The sequence below is a fragment of the Salmo salar genome, chromosome ssa09, assembly GCF_905237065.1.
Source record: "Salmo salar chromosome ssa09, Ssal_v3.1, whole genome shotgun sequence".
NCBI lineage: Eukaryota > Metazoa > Chordata > Actinopteri > Salmoniformes > Salmonidae > Salmo > Salmo salar.
Genome location: NC_059450.1, coordinates 65521777 through 65542549, shown reverse-complemented (window position 1 = coordinate 65542549; position 20773 = coordinate 65521777). Strand labels below are relative to the sequence as shown.

Sequence of the window (20773 nt, the reverse complement as noted above, 5' to 3'; positions counted from 1 at the left end):
TATTTATTCCTCGTGTCACTATTTAAATTTGTATTTGGTATTTTTTTCATCTTTATTTCCAACTCCAATTGTTGGAAAAAGACCCATAAGTAAGCATTTCACTGTTAGTCAACACCTGTTGTTTACATAGCATGTGACAAATACAATTTGATTGACTGATTGATTGAAGCAGATTAAATGGCCGCCACTCTATAACTGATCCTCTTAATCAAGGAGGTTATTAAGCAGCATTCCATGTCAGATAGTATCTGTATCAGTTTAAGGTAGCGAACGCTGAGCCACTGTTATCAGGAAAGCTCTGACAGACAACTTGCGAGGGCCCTGCAATGTTGCCGGCTAAGGATGTTCTGGTCTGCAGCTCCTCGACCGAAAGCCAATTGGCTTTGTCTCCGAGTCATTAACACAGTGAAGCATGGATATCTGTTTAACTTATCGAGAAGAAGTTCAATGCAGACATGTTAAGTTGAAATACACAGTGTTCTCCGAAGCCAAGGTGGGTGCATGTTTTCTCAGCACATAGAATTGGCCCCTGATGGTCAGAGTGTAGCCACTGCAGTGCAATCGCATTGTTCCCCTTTTGGAAAAAACGGAAGCCAATGGGGTTGGAGCAGCGTGTTTTTGTTTTTAGGTGGGATACTTTTGGCCTCCGTCCAAACGTTTCACTTTTTTGGTAGGATGTGAAGTCACAACTTGTTTACTCGCTCAGGAGAGAAGAAAGACTCGGCCTGCCGCCCCGCCACCGGAGAACCGAAGCAGCCGTTGCACTTGTGTGACCCTTGACCCCATTCCAAGCGCCCAGCTCATCAGGGGCTGGGCGCTAGGGACAGACTCTGTTACCCCAGCTAATCTGTGGGTAAGCCTGAAGGAAGCCCACCCCCCAGCCTTAAACCCCATGAAACACTCCTCTCTCTGACCCTGACACTGCACTGAACTCACCCTTGTTGACAGCCAGGGTTCAAACAAGGCATTTTCCACATCTTTCTGTGTGGATCAGTCTCACACCATCCTACTCTCTCCAGAGTCTGCTTCTTAACCTCCCGGGGATCATCGCGATCACATAACAAGAGCAGCTGTTTCTCGGATCTGCTGTCAAAATGTGTACATAGTTCTAAATCTCTCTTGTTACATTCTGTGGGCTCACAGATTCAGTCATCACGGAATACAATATCTTAGCCGGTATGCACATGTACGCAAATAATGGTGATTATGCATAGTTTTGGTTAGGAGGAAACGTTCCATGAATGCTTATGTGACAGAAGAGACCATAGATATCAACCACACCCATACTTTAAGTTCCTAATTCTCACCCATATTTGGTAACAAGACAAGTTAATAATTGGACTCCATTAGTTTGACTGTGACTGCCGAATAAAACAACGAGAAGGTAATGCAGTTTTAAAGGAAAGCTCTTTCACCCCAACATTTTTGTAGTTGAAAATATCAGCATCTCATCCAAACAGCCTGCACTGGAATCTGGCAATCTCCCTCCATTAGCGTGTAAAGGTCAATGATTTCTTTTGTAGCTGACTTGTATGGCGAACGTTACCACCACTTGTGACCACTTGTATGGCTGGAGGCAGGGGAGACATGGCAGAGCTAGACATACAGTAGGTTTGGCTGCAAGCAAACCTTGTCTCGCCCACCGATATATGACAAATGCAATCATTGTTCCATGGAAAGAAAGCTGGTGGAAAGTATCACTGGGACGTCTGCAGAACCGGTTGTGCTGCCATGCATTGTGGTTAAAAAGTATTGTTTCCATAGGCAAAACGTGTTCCCAGAAAGCTCTTTCTTCCTGCTGCACCAGCAGTTCTGTGTATTTGACACTATTTACGAGTTAGTATGAAACCGCAACATGTTTTTTCCTGCCATCTCCGGTGATACCCCAGGGCAGGCCCTAACTTCATTACATCCACTGGAAAAAAGGCTTGAAAATCTATCACATGGTGCATATTTAGAGGAACACACTGTTTCGGTAGACATGATCCCAAAAAATGTCTTTACTAAAAAAATGTAAAAGAAATTAAAACACGGCTGAAATGGAGCTTCAGGAACCATGGGTACACTTGAGCAGCTGGAAAGGTGCCTGATAAGGTACCAGATAGAGCCATCTGACACCACTTCTGCTCTATTTGAATCGAGTTTGACTCGTTAGCATAATCTTCTATAGGGGTTAATCTTAGGTTGTGTAGGAAAACAAACTCCTCTGACCCGATGTGCCACTGTCCTGATGATTACGCTTGTATACATCAGTATTTACCTCACACTGGGACATATCAACAACACAGCGATACATTGTATATGTTACATGGGGGACTTTGCTGTGATTACAAAATGTTTTGCCAGCAAGCGCTGACTGGCTCAAAGTGTATATATTTAATCAAAATATGTCTTGAAGATTACAACATGAGGAAATGGTGTTTGGACCCAAGAAATGTGCTCTTTCAATCAGTAAAGAAAATATTTCATCTCGTGGTACCGTGTTTCCAAGACAAAGATTGCCCCCTGAGACTCGTAGTGGAGTTAGCAAGCTCTGCAATAGTGTTGAGACACGATGAACCCAAGCTAAGTCCTGACGAGAGACCCGTCTCCACAGTTAACTTTTTATTTTCCAACGGAAGAATTCAGACTGATGATATTCAGATAACCTTGTAGATGCCATTACAGTACGGGAGAAAAAAAACAAAAGATAGAGACATTGTGTCATTACGGCCCATTTCACACTCAGAAACAAAACACCTCAGCTAAATACCTTAAGCACTAACGCAGTATGAGGATTCCTCACCCCTTTAATTCAATCAAAAAAAGCAATACCATTTAGCGTAACGCATACTCCCCTAGGCTTGTTCAATGACAAAATGTGGGCAGCTGAGACCAAAACATAACTGTCTATCTGATATTTCTAAATTATACCTAGTGGTCATGAGAAGAACAATGTTCAGTTCCTCCTTAATATGCAATTATTCCATTTGAGCCTGGGCTCCTTAAAGGTTTGTTATTGGTGGGGTCAAATGAGCGAATGGGAGAACCCTAAATAACCCTAAGTGTCAGCGTCCAAAATAACAAGCTCTGAAGACTCACTGGAAGTGCTGTGTTCCATCTGCTCAGCCTGCTCGGTCTTAAACACACACAGACAGTTTTCCTTGTAAGCCGGCCATAAGTCCTCCCCTGTAAGCAATGTCTCGCATAAACATATGGCTGAGTATAAGCACCTTATTAGTGTACATTACCACTGGACAAATCACATTAGCCCTGGAAAAGGTGGCATGGGCCATACTTTCGGAGCTGGAGGGGGTACAAAAGACATATGTAATTACAATTAAACTATCTGAAGATGGTGGGCGAGCATATGCCACACATGGAGATCTGTGCAGGGGGTTGACTTGGAGGAAATGGCTGCATCACGCTGAGAAGTGTTGTAACCTCCAGGGATTGGCCAGTCTGAGCTGTGGTAAGAGATAGGTTTGGGTGTCTTACTGGCACTGTGGATTAATCTCTTCCTTCAATATCATCCAGTGATCTATTGTTGAACACTTCATCAGAACAATAGCATCGTTGTCCAAACTCTTGGGTTCATTAAAGTTGGAAGTTCCCGGACAGGTTGGCTTAGGAAGATGGATGAATGTGTAAATTTATGAGACAGCCATCTGTAGCTGGGAGCTTAAGGCTAAACGGTTAATTACGCTTTATGGACTGCAGCTAGATTGTGTTCTTTTGGGACAGCGTAAATAAAACACATCATTACTCACAGTGAATTGGCCGCCATCTCGCCCGAAATTGACATTTTTCTCCTTCTGAGAACCTGTTGCTTTGCGACAAAGCTCCTTTTAATGCGCCCGCTCCAACACGCCTGAATGGGGATGGTGAGGCTGTGTGTGTAGGTTGCGAGCTATCCCACTGCTGCGTTTGCCAGACGTAACAAAGTAAACAGGGATTTTTCTCACAGCTAATGAGCGAGAGAATATAAAAGGCTATTCCCAGCTATAAAACAACAGAACATGCCACTCCCTGTTTCAAAAACCCAATTTCAATCTCAGAAGTATTCATCAAATTATACCTAAAATGTTATAGAACTTTCCAATTATTTATGGAGTGCCGTGTCTGAACGGTTTGACATAATTTCCCCCATATGTTAAGCATAGGGGTTGGCGTTTTGCAGACAGACAGACAGACAGGAAACGTCCATTCACAGACAAACTGCCATTTTCTACTTCTGCAGGACACATACTAAGAGTTTATGAAAGGATTTTCCTTTTGTGCTGTTATGACCATAGCATGTTTAGTTTTTGCTGAACTGTTCAATGGTTTTGACATTGCTGTCGACCAGTAGGCCCGTACAGAGGTTCCCCCCATTCTACTGTAACACAACCATACCAATACATCTTAGTGCAAATGACAATGACTGTTGTTTTCAAAAGTAAAAAAGAAAGAGTGACAACAACTGAAAAAGATCTGTCTATGCCACTAATTTCTAATTCCTATTGGCATAAATTGTATGCCAATGCATTATTTTGGCAGCTAATTGCTCATTTGAGATTAACTGTTTATTTATTTTACCCTTATTTTACCAGTAAGTTGACTGAGAACACATTCTCATTTACAGCAACGACCTGGGGAATAGTTACAGGGGAGAGGGGGGGGGGGGGTGAATGAGCCAATTGGAAGCTGGGGATGATTAGGTGGCCATGATGGTATGAGGGCCAGATTGGGAATTTAGCCAGGACACTAGAATCTTACGACAAGTACCATGGACCACAGAGTGTCAGGACAACCGTTTAACGTCCCATCCGAATGACGGCACTCTACACAGGGCAATGTTCCCAATCACTGCCCTGGGGCATTGGGATATTTTCTTAGACCACGTAACACAAACTGTGATCACGGTTGAAAAGACCTGCTCAGGGTCACAGAGAGCCAGAGTTTTTAAAACATGGATCTCCTGGCTGCCTCGGAGCGCTAATTATTTAACCCACACCACCTCTATAAAACTCTTATCAGACACGAAAGCTATTTACACAAACATTAAGTTCCAGAAATTGTTAAGCGGACCATAAACCATGATTGGAAAAAGAGGCATAGGGAAAAAGCTCCTCCACATTGTTACTGCGCTGGTTTTTAAGAGTTGATATAGAATGTTACAGGTCTGTTAAAGTTCATTTGGGGGGGCCTGATGTTTTATTTGGCCTCGTCTTGTGTTGCCACTAGTCTGCATGGCTGAGGACTTCAGAAATGGTCCCATTAAAGATTTATTGTGGCAAGATTTGGACAGTGATTTGGCAAGGTCCCTGCTAAGCTTTTACAACACCTATTACTTATCAGTCATTCTAAAGACTTTGTCAGCTTCACTTTCTGTTGAAATCAGTCTAAGGAGCTAAACACTAATGCGGTCAAGCAAGGTAAGGACAAAGGTGAGAGATATTTCTCAACAAAAAATAGAAAACGTTTTTAAAAAAAGAACTAGAAATAAATCCAAGATGGAGATAATTTTTAAGACGACCAGACCGCTCATTCCTAATGGATGAATCCTATGCTGGACATAGTTAAGACACCTAAGAAAATGTACAGACGAGATTCACGAGAAGCCATTGAACAACATAAAAGATCCTGTCTTCAAATGGGATGGTCATTACAATCCTTTATCTACTAAGGCGTGATTTAGCCCTGAAAAGGAGAAAGTACAAACATTTTGGCCCTATGGCGAGATGTGAAAGAGGGGATCTCTATGCGACGGTAATTGCCACCATAGGCATGGGCCGGGGGATTTACTGTGCCTCTTTAATAAACGGGACCAAACGTTGTGCATGCCAATGTTCCTCCGGGGACGTTTTACCACACGCACATGCACTAGACTAGTCCAACTCCCAGCACTGTTGCCCCCACTGACAGCTTGATCCTCAAGGCAATGGAGATATTCTTGAGTATGAGGGTGAGCACAACTAGCTAACTAGGGAGTAGTCTAATGGGCATTATAATTATTGCTTTAAGCATTCATAACGGAGCACGGCTCGACGGACAGCCTAAATTAATGCATGTACAGTGCCTTCAGAAAGTATTCACACCACTTGACTTTTTCGAAATTTTCTTGTGTTACAGCCTGAATGTAAAATGTATTCAATTGAGATGTATAGGCCAGTGACAAAACACAATACCACATAATGTCAAAGTGGAATTATGTTTTTGGACATTTTTACAAATGAATTCAGAATCAGTCAACAAGTATTCAACTCCTTTGTTATGACAAGACTAAGTACAAATGGGCAAGACTAAGTAAAAATGTGCTTAACAAGTCACATAATAAGTTGCATTGACTCTGTGCAATAATAGTGATTCACATTATTTTAGAATGGGTACATCATCACCTATACCTCACATACAATTATTTTCAAGATCCCTCAGTCGAGCAGTGAATTTCAAACACAGATTCAATCACAAAGACCAGGGAGGTTTGCTAATGCCTTGCAAAGAAGGGCACCTATTGGTAGATCGGTAAAAAAATAAAAGAAATAAACAGACACTGAATTTCCCTTTGAGCATGGTGAAGTTATTAATTATACTTTGGATGGTGTAGCAATACAACATTGTAGTTACACCACAATACAATTGACAGACTGAAAAAAAGGAAGCCTGTACAGAATACAAATATTCCAAAGCATGGATCCTGTCTGCAACAAGGCACTTCATTAATACTTCAAAACATGTGGCAAAGCAATTAACTTTTTGTCCTGAATATAAAGTGTTATGTTTGGGGAAAACCCTATTTCAACACATTACTGAGTACCACTCTCCATTGCATAGTGGTGACTGCATCATGTTATGGGTATGGTTGTAATTGTTAAGGACTGGGAAGTTTTACAGGATAAAAAGAAACAGAATGGAGCTGAGCACAGGCAAAATCCTAGAGAAAACCCTGGTTCAATCTGCTTTCCACCAGACACTGGGAGATGAATTCACCTTTCAGAAAGGACAATAACCTAAAACACAAGGCCAAATCTACACTGGATTTCCTTATCAAGAAGACACTGAATGTTCCAGAGTGGCCGAGTTACAGTTTCGACTTAAATCTGTGGCAAGACCTGAAAATGGTTGTCTGGCAATGATCAACAACCAATTTCACTGAGCTTGAAGAATTTTGAAAAGAATAATTGGGCAAATGTTGCACAATCCAGGTGTGGAAAGCTCTTAGAGACTTACCCAGAAAGACTCACAGCTGTAATCACTGCCAGAGGTGACTCCAACATTCTTTTTTTCATCCATTTTTTACAAATGTTCAAATTTTTCTTCCACGTTCACATTACAGAGTATTTTGTGTAGAGCGTTGACAAAAAGTGACAATTAAATCCATTGAATCCCACTTTGCAACAACAAAATGTGGAAAAAGTCAAGGGGTGTGAATACTTTCTGAAAACACTGAATAATGCATTCAGGTTGAATCAATGGTTAGAAACTGCTAGCATCAAACCCTGCAGACGGCACGGCTATAGTTTGATGTAAATTACTTTAGGAGATGTTTAACATCTGCAGAGTTAATATACGTACTGCACTGTAAACATATGGCCTTCTAAAATATATTTTGGCGGGTGAGAAGCAATGCTATGACAGTTCACGATGCATACACAAGGCCAACATGTCATACATAAAATGTGCATTTTTTTTGTGTAGTGTGTACACGTGTCACGTGTGTACCTCCTTTTTACGATTTTCTATTGTCCGACAGTCTTCTATGTGGGGGAATTACTTGTACAGGTATGTTGGTAGGCAGTGGGTTACAAATCGGATTTTCCTTCAGTTGATCCCAGATGTTTGCCCCATATAGCTATTACAGTTGCCTGAGACTCAACAGTTCTATTATCTCTCTTTTTTTGGTCACACTTTTCCCTCAGAAATTATGCCAACAACTTTCCACTGCAAGCGGATCTGATCTTCAAGTTTCCCTTCAACAAGCCTCCTTGTAAAACACCTTTATGCAGCTTGTATTTGTGCCACATTTCAGGCCGGAGTGCAGATTTCCAAATAATGACAGGAGCGTGCCAAACTCCCTGCTCCCCCAGCCAGGAACCGTTATGAGAACCAGGACCAGAGAGCTCTTTTGTTTCCATCCATTTCATGACAGATTTCACTCAACAGAGTCAGGCCTGAAACTCCACTCAGCCACTGGTTAACGAGTTTACCTTCGTCGAAACCCTCAGACAGGCCCTGGAACAGTGGCAGCCACAGGATAGAGCAGCAACACAAGCCCTTCCAAATAAGTGGAATTCATTCCATGATCCACATCAACCATATTTCAACTACACAACAATTATTAGGCCTACTGTATGTCACCCAAAGACATCATTGATTTGACAAGACAGCTAGCTCTGAAATGTGCAATAAAAAAAAAACGTTAAAAAACTACTGTCTTTTTTTTCTTCTTTTTTTTTTCTTGCAGTAAACAAAGAGTTCAAATGCAAGTGTTAAAATGAGCTGTACTTGACAGTGATAACATGGGATAAAGTCTTCAACATCTACTGTAACTTAAAGATGTCCTGCCAGATAGTAAATGAGATAACAATTTCCCTCCCTGTCTCAGCCTCAAAAATGTGAGGGTAATTTAGACTGCACTATGATTATGGGTTTTTCGATATTTTGATATTCTACTCAAATCTCTCTTCATGCATAATTTTTTCTTCATGGGGAAACTTCCAAAGTGTTCTATCAAATATTTTGGATTTGTTGAGTAATGGAATCTTGTGGAGCATTCAAAAAGGACCACAATAATTGTCATAATTCGTTTAGAATTGTCTATAATGGAATCATAGTATTCAATGTCTCTGAATTTGAGAGTAAGTCACAAATCAAACAAAATCAGCAAGGTTGTGTTACATTTCGTGACTTTGACCATTTTGACTGGAGATGAAAGGTACAGATTGTGCTTTTAAGCCCTTTGCACTTCCAAAACAACCACGAGGGCAAGATGACACCCAGGTCTGACACCATATATATTTGAGACCTTGCAATCAGGAAAGCCCCGATTATAATCCAATATCCCAATACACACACATTATCACGGAGTACAGAGAGTGAACCTCAACATTAATTTCTCACCAAAGTCTACACCAAGTCAAAAAATACCCAGCATTACTGCTGGTCACATGGTCAGTCCAGGAATGAAACAGAACCACCCTCTGACCATGACGACCATCCCAGAGTAGCCCAAAGAAACATATGCTTAACTAACCATACCATGTGATTTGGCTCCAACAAGGATACGCATGTACCCACTTAACTGCACATTTACTGACCTCTATGGAATGACAACCTGACTTATCTGGATAAAACAAGCTCCATCAACAAACAGAGAAGGGCCCTATTCTATCAAATGCAGGATATACACTGAGTATACCAAACATTAGGATCATACCCCTGTCCTTTTGCCCTCAGAACAGACTCATTTCGCCGGCGCATGGACTCTACAAGGTGTCGAAAGCATTCCACAGGGATGCTGGCCCATGTTGACTCCAATGCTTCCCACAGTTGTGTCAAGTTGGCTGGATGTCCTTTGGGTGGTGGACCATTTCTTGATACACACAGGAAACTGTCAAATGTGAAAAACCCAGCAGCGTTGCAGTTCTTGACACAAACCGGTGCACCTGGCACCTACTACCATACCCCGTTCAAAGGCACTTAAATCTTTTGTCTTGCCCATTCACCCTCTGATTGGCACATATACAATTGTCTCAAGGCTTAAAAATCCTTCTTTGACCTGTCACCTCCATCTACACCGATTGAAGTCAATTAAACAAGCGTCATCAATAAGGGGTCATAACTTTCACCTGGATTCTCCTGGTCAGTTTATGTCATGGAAAGAGTAGGCGTTCCTAATGTTTTGTTCACTCGGCGTCATAAAAAGCCTGAAAGAATGCATGTTTAGATGAATTTACTCAAAAATAAACGATGCGTAGCTTCGAGTGTGAAATCCAGTCTGTTCAGATAGGTGTTCTATGTCAGGATATTTTGCTCTATGACCATGTGATGCAACACAGACGCATCCTAAAGAGTAGCGCTCTTCCTTCGCCAGATATATGCTCCCTTTTCAAGGAGATGATAGACACTAACATGTTGAATATGGTATGCATTTGCACAGGAGAACACCAATGAGACGTAATAAAACATTGCAGTCGCTATCCATCTTCATGTTGTCTTGTTACTAGAAACATTTCACAATGATTTTACTTTGACCGCCCCTCACAGGTTTCTCTGCTGTGTTCTTACCTGAGTCGGTTGCCGTGATGACGAGGGTGTATTTTCCCTGCGCCTCGCGGTCCAGGGTGTGGGTGAGGATCATCTGACCATTGGACGACAGACTAAAGGCTCCTTCCTCGTTCCCACCGCTCAGCATGTAATTCAGCTGGCCATTGGAACCCAGGTCATCATCCCTCGCCATAACCTAGAGTAAAAATAGAAACTATTTCAGAGATTCAAAAAAATATGACAATACCTAATATTGCCTGAAAAATGGTACCATTCAAATCTGATATTGGTCTTTCACAACCCCCTCTCCTATTGCTGCGAGGTTAGGTATAAATCTTGAGACTGAAAGGACTCATTAGTGAGTGCCAGCGCAGTATGGGCGCTGCCTGCCGGGGCACAGATAGAGGGCCACAGCCAGGTTGGCACAGGGATGTGTTCTTGGGTGGCGACCCTCCCCGCTGGAGCTGTTCCCACATAGCTGCAGTCTCATTTCCTCGTAGGTACTGTACAGAATACAGGCAAACTACACTTCATTTTTGTGGCTGCTCACTGAAGTGGAGACAGGTTGTTTCGAGAACTCATTTAGTTCAATTTGGTTTTTAGATCGTAATGGGTCCAACAGGTTAATTCTGTACAATTTCATATACCAATGATATTTTCTTAAGCAATTATTTTTTTATCTAAAAAGAGTGAAACAAGAAAACTGATTGGTATCATATATCATTTATTTAATTCCCAAAAACAGGACCACCATGCTTGATGTTTTTGTAAATGGATACCATACACATAGTTATTGAGTTAATATTCCTACAAATGTAGTTAAACGAGCTAATGGCTTAAGGTCTTAGGCCTGGCATATCAATTAGTGCTTTGTTTACGGCTCAAAAGTCCAGTCCAGAAATGTTAATAATGTTTGACCATAACCGTTTAGAATGGTTGACTGAAAGTGAAAGACCACACTGACCTGTAGTATGTTCCTGGGGAGAGTCCCCACGTTCTCCTGAACGCTCACAGAGTAAGGAGAGAGCTCGAACACCGGCGGGCAGTCGTTCATATCCAACAGCACGATGTTGACCGTGGAGCGGTCCACCCTTGGGCTGCTTCCGCGGTCGGCCGCCTGGACCACCAACGAATAAGACGACTGGGTCTCGCGGTCCAGCTGCTTGGCCACTGAGATCACCCCGGTGACAGAATCAATCCGGAAATCTGAGTTCGTGTTGCCCCCAGCAATGGAGAAGCGGATCTGCCCGTTGGTTCCATCATCAGCGTCGCTGGCAAACACCTGGATGACGTCGGTGCCCGTCAGCATGTTCTCCTCGATCTCGATGTCGTAGATGTTCTGCGAGAAACTGGGCGTATTATCGTTAACGTCCAGCACCAGCATTGTCACATCCATGGCTGAAGACAGCGGCGGCTCGCCTTTATCCGTGGCCACCACCGTCAGCGTATAATTCGACATCTCTTCCCGGTCCAGTTCGCCCACCAGCCTCACGTCTCCATCGATAGTTCCTACGCTGAACGTATTCCCAAAGGGGCCTTTCAGGGAGTACTCCACGTAGCTGTTGGGCCCGCTGTCTGCATCAATGGCGTGGGCTGTGAAGACCACCGTGTCGACCGGAGTATTCTCCTGGATATAGGTCCTCTTCTGGGAGGTGAAGGTTGGCGGGCAGTCGTTGACGTCAAGCAGGATGATGGACACCTGGGCCGTGCTGGTGTAGCGGGTCATGGGGGCAGGGGCCAGGTCGTGGACAGTAACCACCAGGTTGTAGAAGGACTGGACCTCCCGGTCCAAGGCCTTTCTGGTCTGGAGTACCCCCGCTTTGGTGACATCAAACTGGCCCTGAGGATCTCCTGATGCAATGGTGTAGAGCAGCTGGGCATTTGGACCTGGAAGACAAGCAACAGCAATCGATTTTGAGTCAGTGATCTTGAGGTAGTTCCTTGTACTAGAAAATGTGAAGTTCTGAAGAAGCTTTGTGTGCTTGCTTCAGTTTGATTTTGATAGAAGGGGGGTCGTTACAGTATAATGGACCCTTATGTTTCAAGATAAAGTATTCATCTGGAAAAGGTAGGACTAGATTATTTTAAAATAGCCCCAAGAACATGTCACGTGATATACTGCGCTGTTCCTAGAACAAATCGATTGTAGATCATTTTGAATGGCATCTACTGATATTGGGTTGCTTAGATATGACTGTTACATACTCTGTGTCTTAATTAGAATTGTATATTTAAGCAATAATGCATGAGGAGGTGTGGTATATGGCCAATATACCACGGCTAAGGGACTGTTCTTAAGCACGACGCAACATGGAGTGCCTGCATACAGCCCTTAGCCGTGGTATATTGGCCATATATCACAAACCCCCGAGGTGCCTTATTGCTATTATAAACTGGTAACCAACGTAATTTGAGCAGTAAAAATATTTTGGCATACCCATGCTATGAGGCCTGATCTACCACGGCTGTCTGCCAACCAGCACTCAGGGCTCGAACCACCCAGTTTATAATTGCTATCGACATGCATTTCCACAAATTGTCTTCACACAAACAACTGCAGCTCAGCAGCCTTGCACTTTCTTCCTCCAAACAGACAATGCTTTTTTTTATGCAGCATGAGACACAGCACAGCAACTTAAAATCATCTCCTTTACTGAAAGGCCGCATTCTATAATTTCGGATTTTCCTCACAATCGAAACATTCATTTCAATTACATCATTAACTACAGTAACTGCACAAATGCAAACTATCAGACCTTGAAATCTAGTCTAATCCTCAGTCCTCCCCTGGAGCCGGGAAAACTGAACTTAAATTGAGCGGCTGTAATTCAAGTCATTGGGGTATTCATGTGGAGAGCGACCTGGCACCTTCCCACACTCCAGCTGAGTTTACTGTACACAAGCAATCCCTTATCAAAAGGCCAAGTCTACTTCCATCCCCAGTTTACAACCACGTCTACAGGGGTCAAGGATTGAGGAACTTCAGGAAGTGCTAACAATGACATTTAGTGGTGCTGATAACACAGAGAGAACATTGAGAAAACACTGACTATCAAAAGTGAGGGTCAATGAGAGCGAGTGGACAGTGGAATAGAGGAAGCCTGACTTTGGGAGAAACAAGACAGACTTCTGCCTCAGGAATGTGGGTTACAGTAACCACATTAGGCCTGGTCTGGTTGGAGCGGTAATTGCAGTCGGAGAGGGACGGTAGGGCTGTTATAATAGCATGAAGCAGCCTAACCGTAACCACCTGAAATGGACGAATACCTCAAGCCACTTGATTATAGGCCTACTGAAACATATTTCACAATGTGATTCTAATGTGACAGGAAATAAAAAATGTTAAATAAATGTATGGCTAATATTTTGTTTAGTGAACTGCCTTATCATTACAGCATTATCATTACAGGTGTTGATGTCACACAAAAAGAGTTACGGGCCTTACATAGTATATGCAATTGTGGTTTATATATTTCCCCCTAGAGTGGATGAAATTGCATCAGCAATCGTAACACAGCTACAATGACCAACATGCTGGAGAACCATGTGAACATTACAAAAGCCGAGGCCATCGGTTGTGGACACAAAACTAATTTACATTTTGAATTACTCTGCCATTTTTAAAGTCATGCTCCCCTCCGTCGTTGACTTTTCATAAATAAGTCTATATAACACACTGTCATTGTTAGAATCTTAATATCATGCCGTTTTTAGAGGACATGTCATTTTTTTCTGCCCCTCATTCAACACCAGTCATTCAACGGCAGTACGCCTGCACAGCTGATGGCCCATCAAAACTAAACCTAAACTATATCGACACCTATTTCACATATATAATAATAGTAAGCACAAAGAACAGAGGCTCTATTCAATCTGTATAGCCAAAGAGTTATAGATTCCTCGATTGAAATTTTAAGGGAATTTCAGATTGAGTTGACATATTTGAATTTTTTACCTTTATATAACTAGGCAAGTCAGTTAAGAACAGGGCCTAGGGCCTAGAAACAGTGGGTTAACTGCCTTGTTCTAGGGCAGAACGACATATTTTTACCTTGTCAGCTTGGGGATTTGATCTTGCAACCTTTCGGTTACTAGTCCAACGCTCTAACCACTAGGCTACCTGCAGCCCACATGCAGTGTTTATCGTGAATGCATTCTCCGCTAAAGCAGAAACATTGCCTTTAAATTTCAATCATCACGCTGTAACACTGAACATCCGCGATGTGGCTGGAATAGAGCCCAATAATACATTGACAATAGTCTGATGGGTGACAATTTGTCAATTGTTTGTTCTCAGGACACTATTGACAAAGAGACCCTGGTCTCAATTGGGCCGCCCTGAATAAACAAAGTGAAATAAATAAATAAAATGATATTATCAATTGTCAAATTGTATATGAAGAGATGGGCACTGCTTGGAATTGACACAGTGGCAGAAAACAGAGCACCACAAATATACTTTTTCAAATCCTCCTACAGAGTCAAATCGTGTATAGTATAAGAGCAGATTCTGCAATTCCTAAACCACTTACCTTTGTCAACTGTCAAAATTCAAGAGGTGAGCTCTATTTCAGAATATCACCTCCAAGAATTACCGCTGTTCCATGCGCTCCACACATGAGCATGCGTCAGAAAATACTAGTAATATAATACAACTTAAAGGGGCAGTCAGCAGTTGCTACATCTATTTTTGGACTTATAAATTAGTTTTTGTGCCCATTGATTCTTGAAGACTATAACATATAAATGCCTCATGAGCTGATATCAACTGTCGTACCCCATCAGAACACAAAATATAAGCTTGTTTTACTCCAATGTTCGTAAAAAAATAAAAAAGTTAATGTAAACAAACACTGTATAGCCTAACAACATAATTTTGATATCATGGATGGTCAGACCTTGCATCCACAGTCTTTGAATTTGAGAGTGTTTACATTTCTCCAGCCCCATCCCCCTGTTTTTTTTGCTAGAATGCTTTATTATTGTTTTAACTGCTGAATGCCACTTTAAAATATGCTATTCTGTTCTTTTGAAATGTCTTATTTCCATGGTTCTCAAAGCCCCCATGCAGTCTTTGTATGTTTAAATCATAACTGTTCATGAAAATAACAAATATATTTTTTATCATTTATTTCCCCAAGCTTCCTTAGCCATTGAAATACTCAGTTTGATCGTGTGGGCGTGTTGATACAATTGTAAATATATTTACATATACAGCCCAGATAGAATTGTCTAGACTCTAGAGCATATCCCCCTTACCCCTTCAAAGCAAGAAACACATGAAAATAAAAGATGACTGGTCAATGGTAAGAAAAACATAGAAGTAGGAATGATAATAATCAGTCATTTTATAGGACCTCTATGCAGAATAATCAGATCAGATTGTGTTTTTTGCTGTGGGACAAAAACTCCATTCCACCTGAACAGGATGAAATTCCAAGGCATTTTTTCTCCAAAAAGCTCTTACACTAAAAGGGCATTATCATAATTTTCACAATTTCAGAGTGTTATTTCAACCTCATAGAGAGGAAATATCATCCTAAAAAAGGGGGGAATCACGTTTTTGACTGCACTGCCCCTTTAAGACCTGCCAAAATGAAATGCTAATGTTTTCTTTGTGATGGATTCAACTTTTGAATTGTGGTGTTTTTAGTTTTCCATATAACCTACAGTATCTATTGAAAATACTGTTATGTTCTTTGAAGTAATTGTATTTTCGTAGTCCAATGTTACCTAAGACCTTCATAAACACCACCAAAGGATAATTTTTCTGATAGCATATATGCCTGTTAGAATGTTGACTTCCAAAAGAGGCATGATTGTCTCGAATGCGGGTTCCTCAAGGCCAGGCTTTTATAGTGTTTTCAGTGAACCATCCATTTACGTCATTGCTGTGACAAATTACCCACTTGTGGACATTAGCAACTGACACAAAGTACAAACATACCATCATCTTCATCACTGGCCCCTACAGTGATGATACTGGAGCCAGGGGGGAGGCTCTCGGTGACCGAGGTACTGTAAGCGGTGGTGTTGAAGACGGGCGGGTTGTCATTGACGTCCAGGACGTTGAAGTAGACCCTAACCGTGCTGGCCTGACCACCGCCATCCTGGGCCCTCACGGTCAGGATGTAGTACTGCTGGGATTCGTAGTCCAGGGGCCTCGTGACGTTGAAGACCCCCGTGACGGGGTTGAGCAGGAAGGTCTTGTACCCATCGTCGTCCTCCAGGGAGTACGTGATCTCACCGTTCACCCCCGAGTCCAAGTCACTGGCCAGGATCGCCGCCACGATGGAGCCTGACAAGTCAATACGCAGTCAGTCAGACAGTGAGGATTTGAGAGGCTTTTTGAATTGCTGGATTGGGATTCCCTCACGTTTGCCAACCAACCCTTTCAACTGCCATATTGAAAAAAATACATATTTCATACTTCAAAGTGCCACATTTTGATTCCCTGTTGACCTAGCTAACTAGAAAATGCCCTGCATTAAAAGCCTTTTAGAAACAGATACACCGCATTCAAGAGGAATGGCATAACATTTTGCAGAAATTCATTTGGGACCTTTCACAATTTGAGTAAGCATGAAATAACCTGGTAGTTACAAGCAACGCCATGTGACAGTAAGCCTTTTACCTGGCGCCATATCCTCGGGAATGTCGAAAGAGTAAGTTCCACGGGAGAATTTCGGCGTGTGATCGTTGACGTCACTGATGGTGATGTTCAGCTTCATATCCGAGGATTGCTTCCCATCGTCAGCTCGAACCAGCAGGGAATACTTGGAGCGACGTTCCCGGTCCAGCCTCTTGGTGGCAATCAGGTCTCCCGATTCCGGGTCGATCCGGAAACTGTCATCAGCACCGCTGATAATGGTGTAGGTCACCAGCGCATTAGGACCCTGAAGAAATACAAACGTGAATTATTATTTCCTATGATGGCCTAGGAACAGTGGGTTAACTGCCTTGTTCAGGGGAAGAGCAACAGATTTTTACCTTGTCAGCTCGGGGATTCAATCTTGCAACATTTACATTTACATTTACGTCATTTAGCAGACGCTCTCATCCATAGCGACTTACAAATTGGTGCATTCACCTTATGATATCGGTTACTAGTCCAACACTCTAACCACTAGGCTACCTGCCGGCCCCATATTATGAGGTTTTAACGTGAGACATGATTAACATAGGGTTAGTCGTTCAACCCCAAAGGGAGAGGGACATCATACTACTACTCTTAGTGAGAGTGAAATTCATGTTCACAACCACCCACTACTTGCTTTCACACTTGAATCAAATACTTTATTCTAAGGATAAATGCAGAGTAGACATTATAATACTATACATCTCAATGATGTATATATAAACACTATAACATTGTAGTTTACGCAAATGCTTCCACTTAGCAAGCTCCCCTCAGAATACAATGGTCATACTGGTGAAAACTCACAGGAGCTGAATGGCAGTATTCTCTTGGGGCCTTACTCTTTGAACTCTGGGGCTATAGAGTTCTTCTATAAATGCAACTAATAGATCCCTTGATACTTTAGACAAGTACAACCCAGTACACATGTGAAAGCCATAGCGGTCCTTTGCAATTGGAGTAGAGGACCGAACGCGATATGAAAACTCAATAACAGCGGTGACAGATCTTGACATTTAGGTTTGTGCTGAGGACAATACCAGAGCGGACAACTATCTCCTGATGTCTGATGCTAAGTGAGGGGGGGGGAAAGGTCCACTTCAAAAGCTACTGCTTTTCAACAGAGGTCTTTAGTTTCGACTGGTCAAAAGCTAAAAGCATTTTTAATTTCATGTGTACTTTTGATCTTGCCAATATACAATAAAAAGAAGTTCCACCACTTCTCATATCTCCCATTTAGTAAGTAGTTATAGTTAATTACTAGTTTACCAAGGACAAAACCCCCATAATTGTGAGTTAGATTCATTTCCAGAGAGCCCATCCTCAGACCCAGAGAGTGTGTTTATTTTTTTATATTTTTTTATCTAAACAGGCCTTTCAATCAGAACGCTGGATCTGGGATTCCCATCAGCCACCTGGGCTGCAAAACGGAACCCGACACCCTTTGTCTGCCAATTAATTATCCGATAGGATTAAAAAGGAGAGAGAGGAGGACAGGGGAAAAGAGGAGGAGAGGGAAAGGAGTAGAGAGTTCATCGTCTCCCCCTGACACTGACCGTTCCCCTGACCTTCCCTAGTAAACACTTTGACTAGTTTACAAGGCACAGTGGGACGAAAGGGTGGGGGGGGGGGACCAACCAATTAAAGAGCAGAGTTCCGGGCCAGACTTGGGCACAAGGAAACTCATTTAGCAGATACGTTTCAGCAGCAGCAGCTCAGGGGGAGGTGAGAGGCTCATAGAGCTGTCGGGAGACTGAGCTTCCTGAAACACGACTAGGCCGTTTGAGCCAGCCACAACACAGGTGTTAAAAGTCTGACTCACAGTAACGTGTTGAGAGGTGATGTGTACTAATGCCCCTATTTACAAGGCATCAATCTAATGATGTACATATAGCATAACGATGTACTCTGAAACTGTTGTTTTAGAAAATGAGTCTTCGTATTTAAATTTGGGGTGCATCATACAAGGCCACAGTAACTGTGTCTCGTAGCAACCCACTTCAGTCACACTCGTTTGTATTTTCAGCAGTCTTTTTGGCTGTTCCGTTGTTGTTTTGCTTCTTTAGCACCCATTGTTCTAGATACTTTTCTTAGTTAAGCTCGCTCCTGGTACCTGCATATTTTTCCACTATGTCAGAATGCTAATAAAACGAGAATGTTCTCTCCAAAAAGACAAAAAGTGCATTTTTTTTCTCTTTTCTTCTCCTAGAGAGGCCTCCACTATGGGAGCGAGCAAAGCTCTCATATTTTTTTTCCCAAACTGAATGCAACCCAGGGTGGAAATGGGTGTAGCAAAAAACGGATGCGTAGAAACAGCATTTTAATACGCTCACACATGAATCCCACATGTAGCACTGTTAAATTGGATGGGATCATTATGATGTCTGAAATCAGCCAGTCAGCTGGCCAACAGCTTGCTGCGCTTGGCTACGCCTCCGTGGATCACACATGTGGCTTTCTGAATCGGGCCCGAATGCGTTCCGTACGCTTAGTGTCAGGGCAACTTAAGTTTCCTGCGTTAGGATGTGGGCAGAAATTGGCCGGCCCTATCTGGACCGAAATAGCTGGAACCGAAATGTTATGTTCCTACTATTTAGTGACCTATTCATTTCTGTCTTTAAGTTCTGGATAAACATCTCTTTCGCCATAGTAATTCCATATTGTATCGAAGTTCGTTTAATGATCATAGCTGAGTACAACTACTTCGTCTGAGGCTGCGTCCCAATACTCTAAACTTTTCCATTCTATAATTGTCTGCATGACCCATAATAGGTAAAAGCACCGGATAGGTTTCATCATATGGCTTTTCCCTGAAGATACTTTTGGATCAGTGGTCGAGAGGAGAGGAAGCAAGGGAAGGAAGCTATTCGATACTTCTGAAACACAGCTCAAGTCCTTCTTCCCCTTTGATTTTGACTATGAGGAAAAAGTGAGAAAGAAACTCACTCAACCGTCCGTCCAAGTCGATACCATATATCACATCCTTCAAGATTAGAGCTCTGAGGTCAAGTTCACTTGAGTCCAAAACAATGTACTCAAATGATGCCCTTAAAATGCTCTATTAGTCAAAATATTGACCTAAATCTAGGATTTACAGTCAATGCTATATTCTGAATTACAATGACCATTCCAGAAATGGATTGTGCATGATTTGTCTCACATTCTAACTGGCAAGGTTGGTGAGGTAACAGCTGTGCAATAAAAACGTGTGGCCTCATAAGTTAACGTTAAGTATGAGTCCATATTCTCTCACACACTAATCCCTCCTCACAATGGCCCCAGTTCTTTCCATTCAGTTCCCTTGTCTCATTGGCAGGGCTGAGTAACCGCAGGCCTTGGAGATGCTGGGAGGGCCTGATTTTCGCTCAGAGCTGGATTTTATGTCCACATCCTGCCTAAGCTGTGAAAGATGGAGCCTTTTTCTAATCGAGGGCGAAGCCAATGATGTAATGTGAACTACAGAGGCCGCGGAGGGACAATCTGCCCGGTGTGAGGAGACAATCTTTAGCCGTTCTCCTCAGGGCTTTGTGACACTCGTGGCCCCTCTTAGGTAACGTCAAAACTCACGATCACTGGGGACCGTGTGTGTGTGTGTGTGTGTGTGTGTGTGAGAGAGAGAGAGAGAGAGAGAAAGCAAAAGTTCTCAGACTGCTTCAAGAGAACTTCAAGCTGTGGTCAAATACTTGGTAGGAGAAATGCAGAGCGCATGACTTGGACAGAAAAATAATGACGGGTATCAGAAGAAAAAAATTAATTCTTCCTGCAGCCACTTTCTTTTGTCTCTTTGAAAATCCCCTAACAGAGGATCACATCAGCTCATTTCCAGATTTGAGGTCAATACACGCAGATAAGAGCACTGGAATGTATTTAGGAGGTTGGGCGCTGTACATGTAAGTACGCCACCCATGC

The 20773-nt window shown here is 42.5% G+C and overlaps 1 protein-coding gene across 1 annotated transcript in view; it reads right to left on the bottom strand.

The window, feature by feature from the left end:
• Positions 1 to 20773, bottom strand: part of LOC106611628 (protocadherin Fat 4) — a 100970-nt gene that overhangs the window by 22469 nt on the left and 57728 nt on the right. The window contains exons 3-6 of the mRNA XM_014212033.2: positions 16862 to 17123; positions 16175 to 16525; positions 11192 to 12114; positions 10249 to 10423 (exon numbers count right to left, since the gene is read on the bottom strand). Coding sequence (XP_014067508.2) covers positions 10249 to 10423; positions 11192 to 12114; positions 16175 to 16525; positions 16862 to 17123 — 1711 coding nt within the window. The remainder of the gene's footprint in view (positions 1 to 10248; positions 10424 to 11191; positions 12115 to 16174; positions 16526 to 16861; positions 17124 to 20773) is intronic.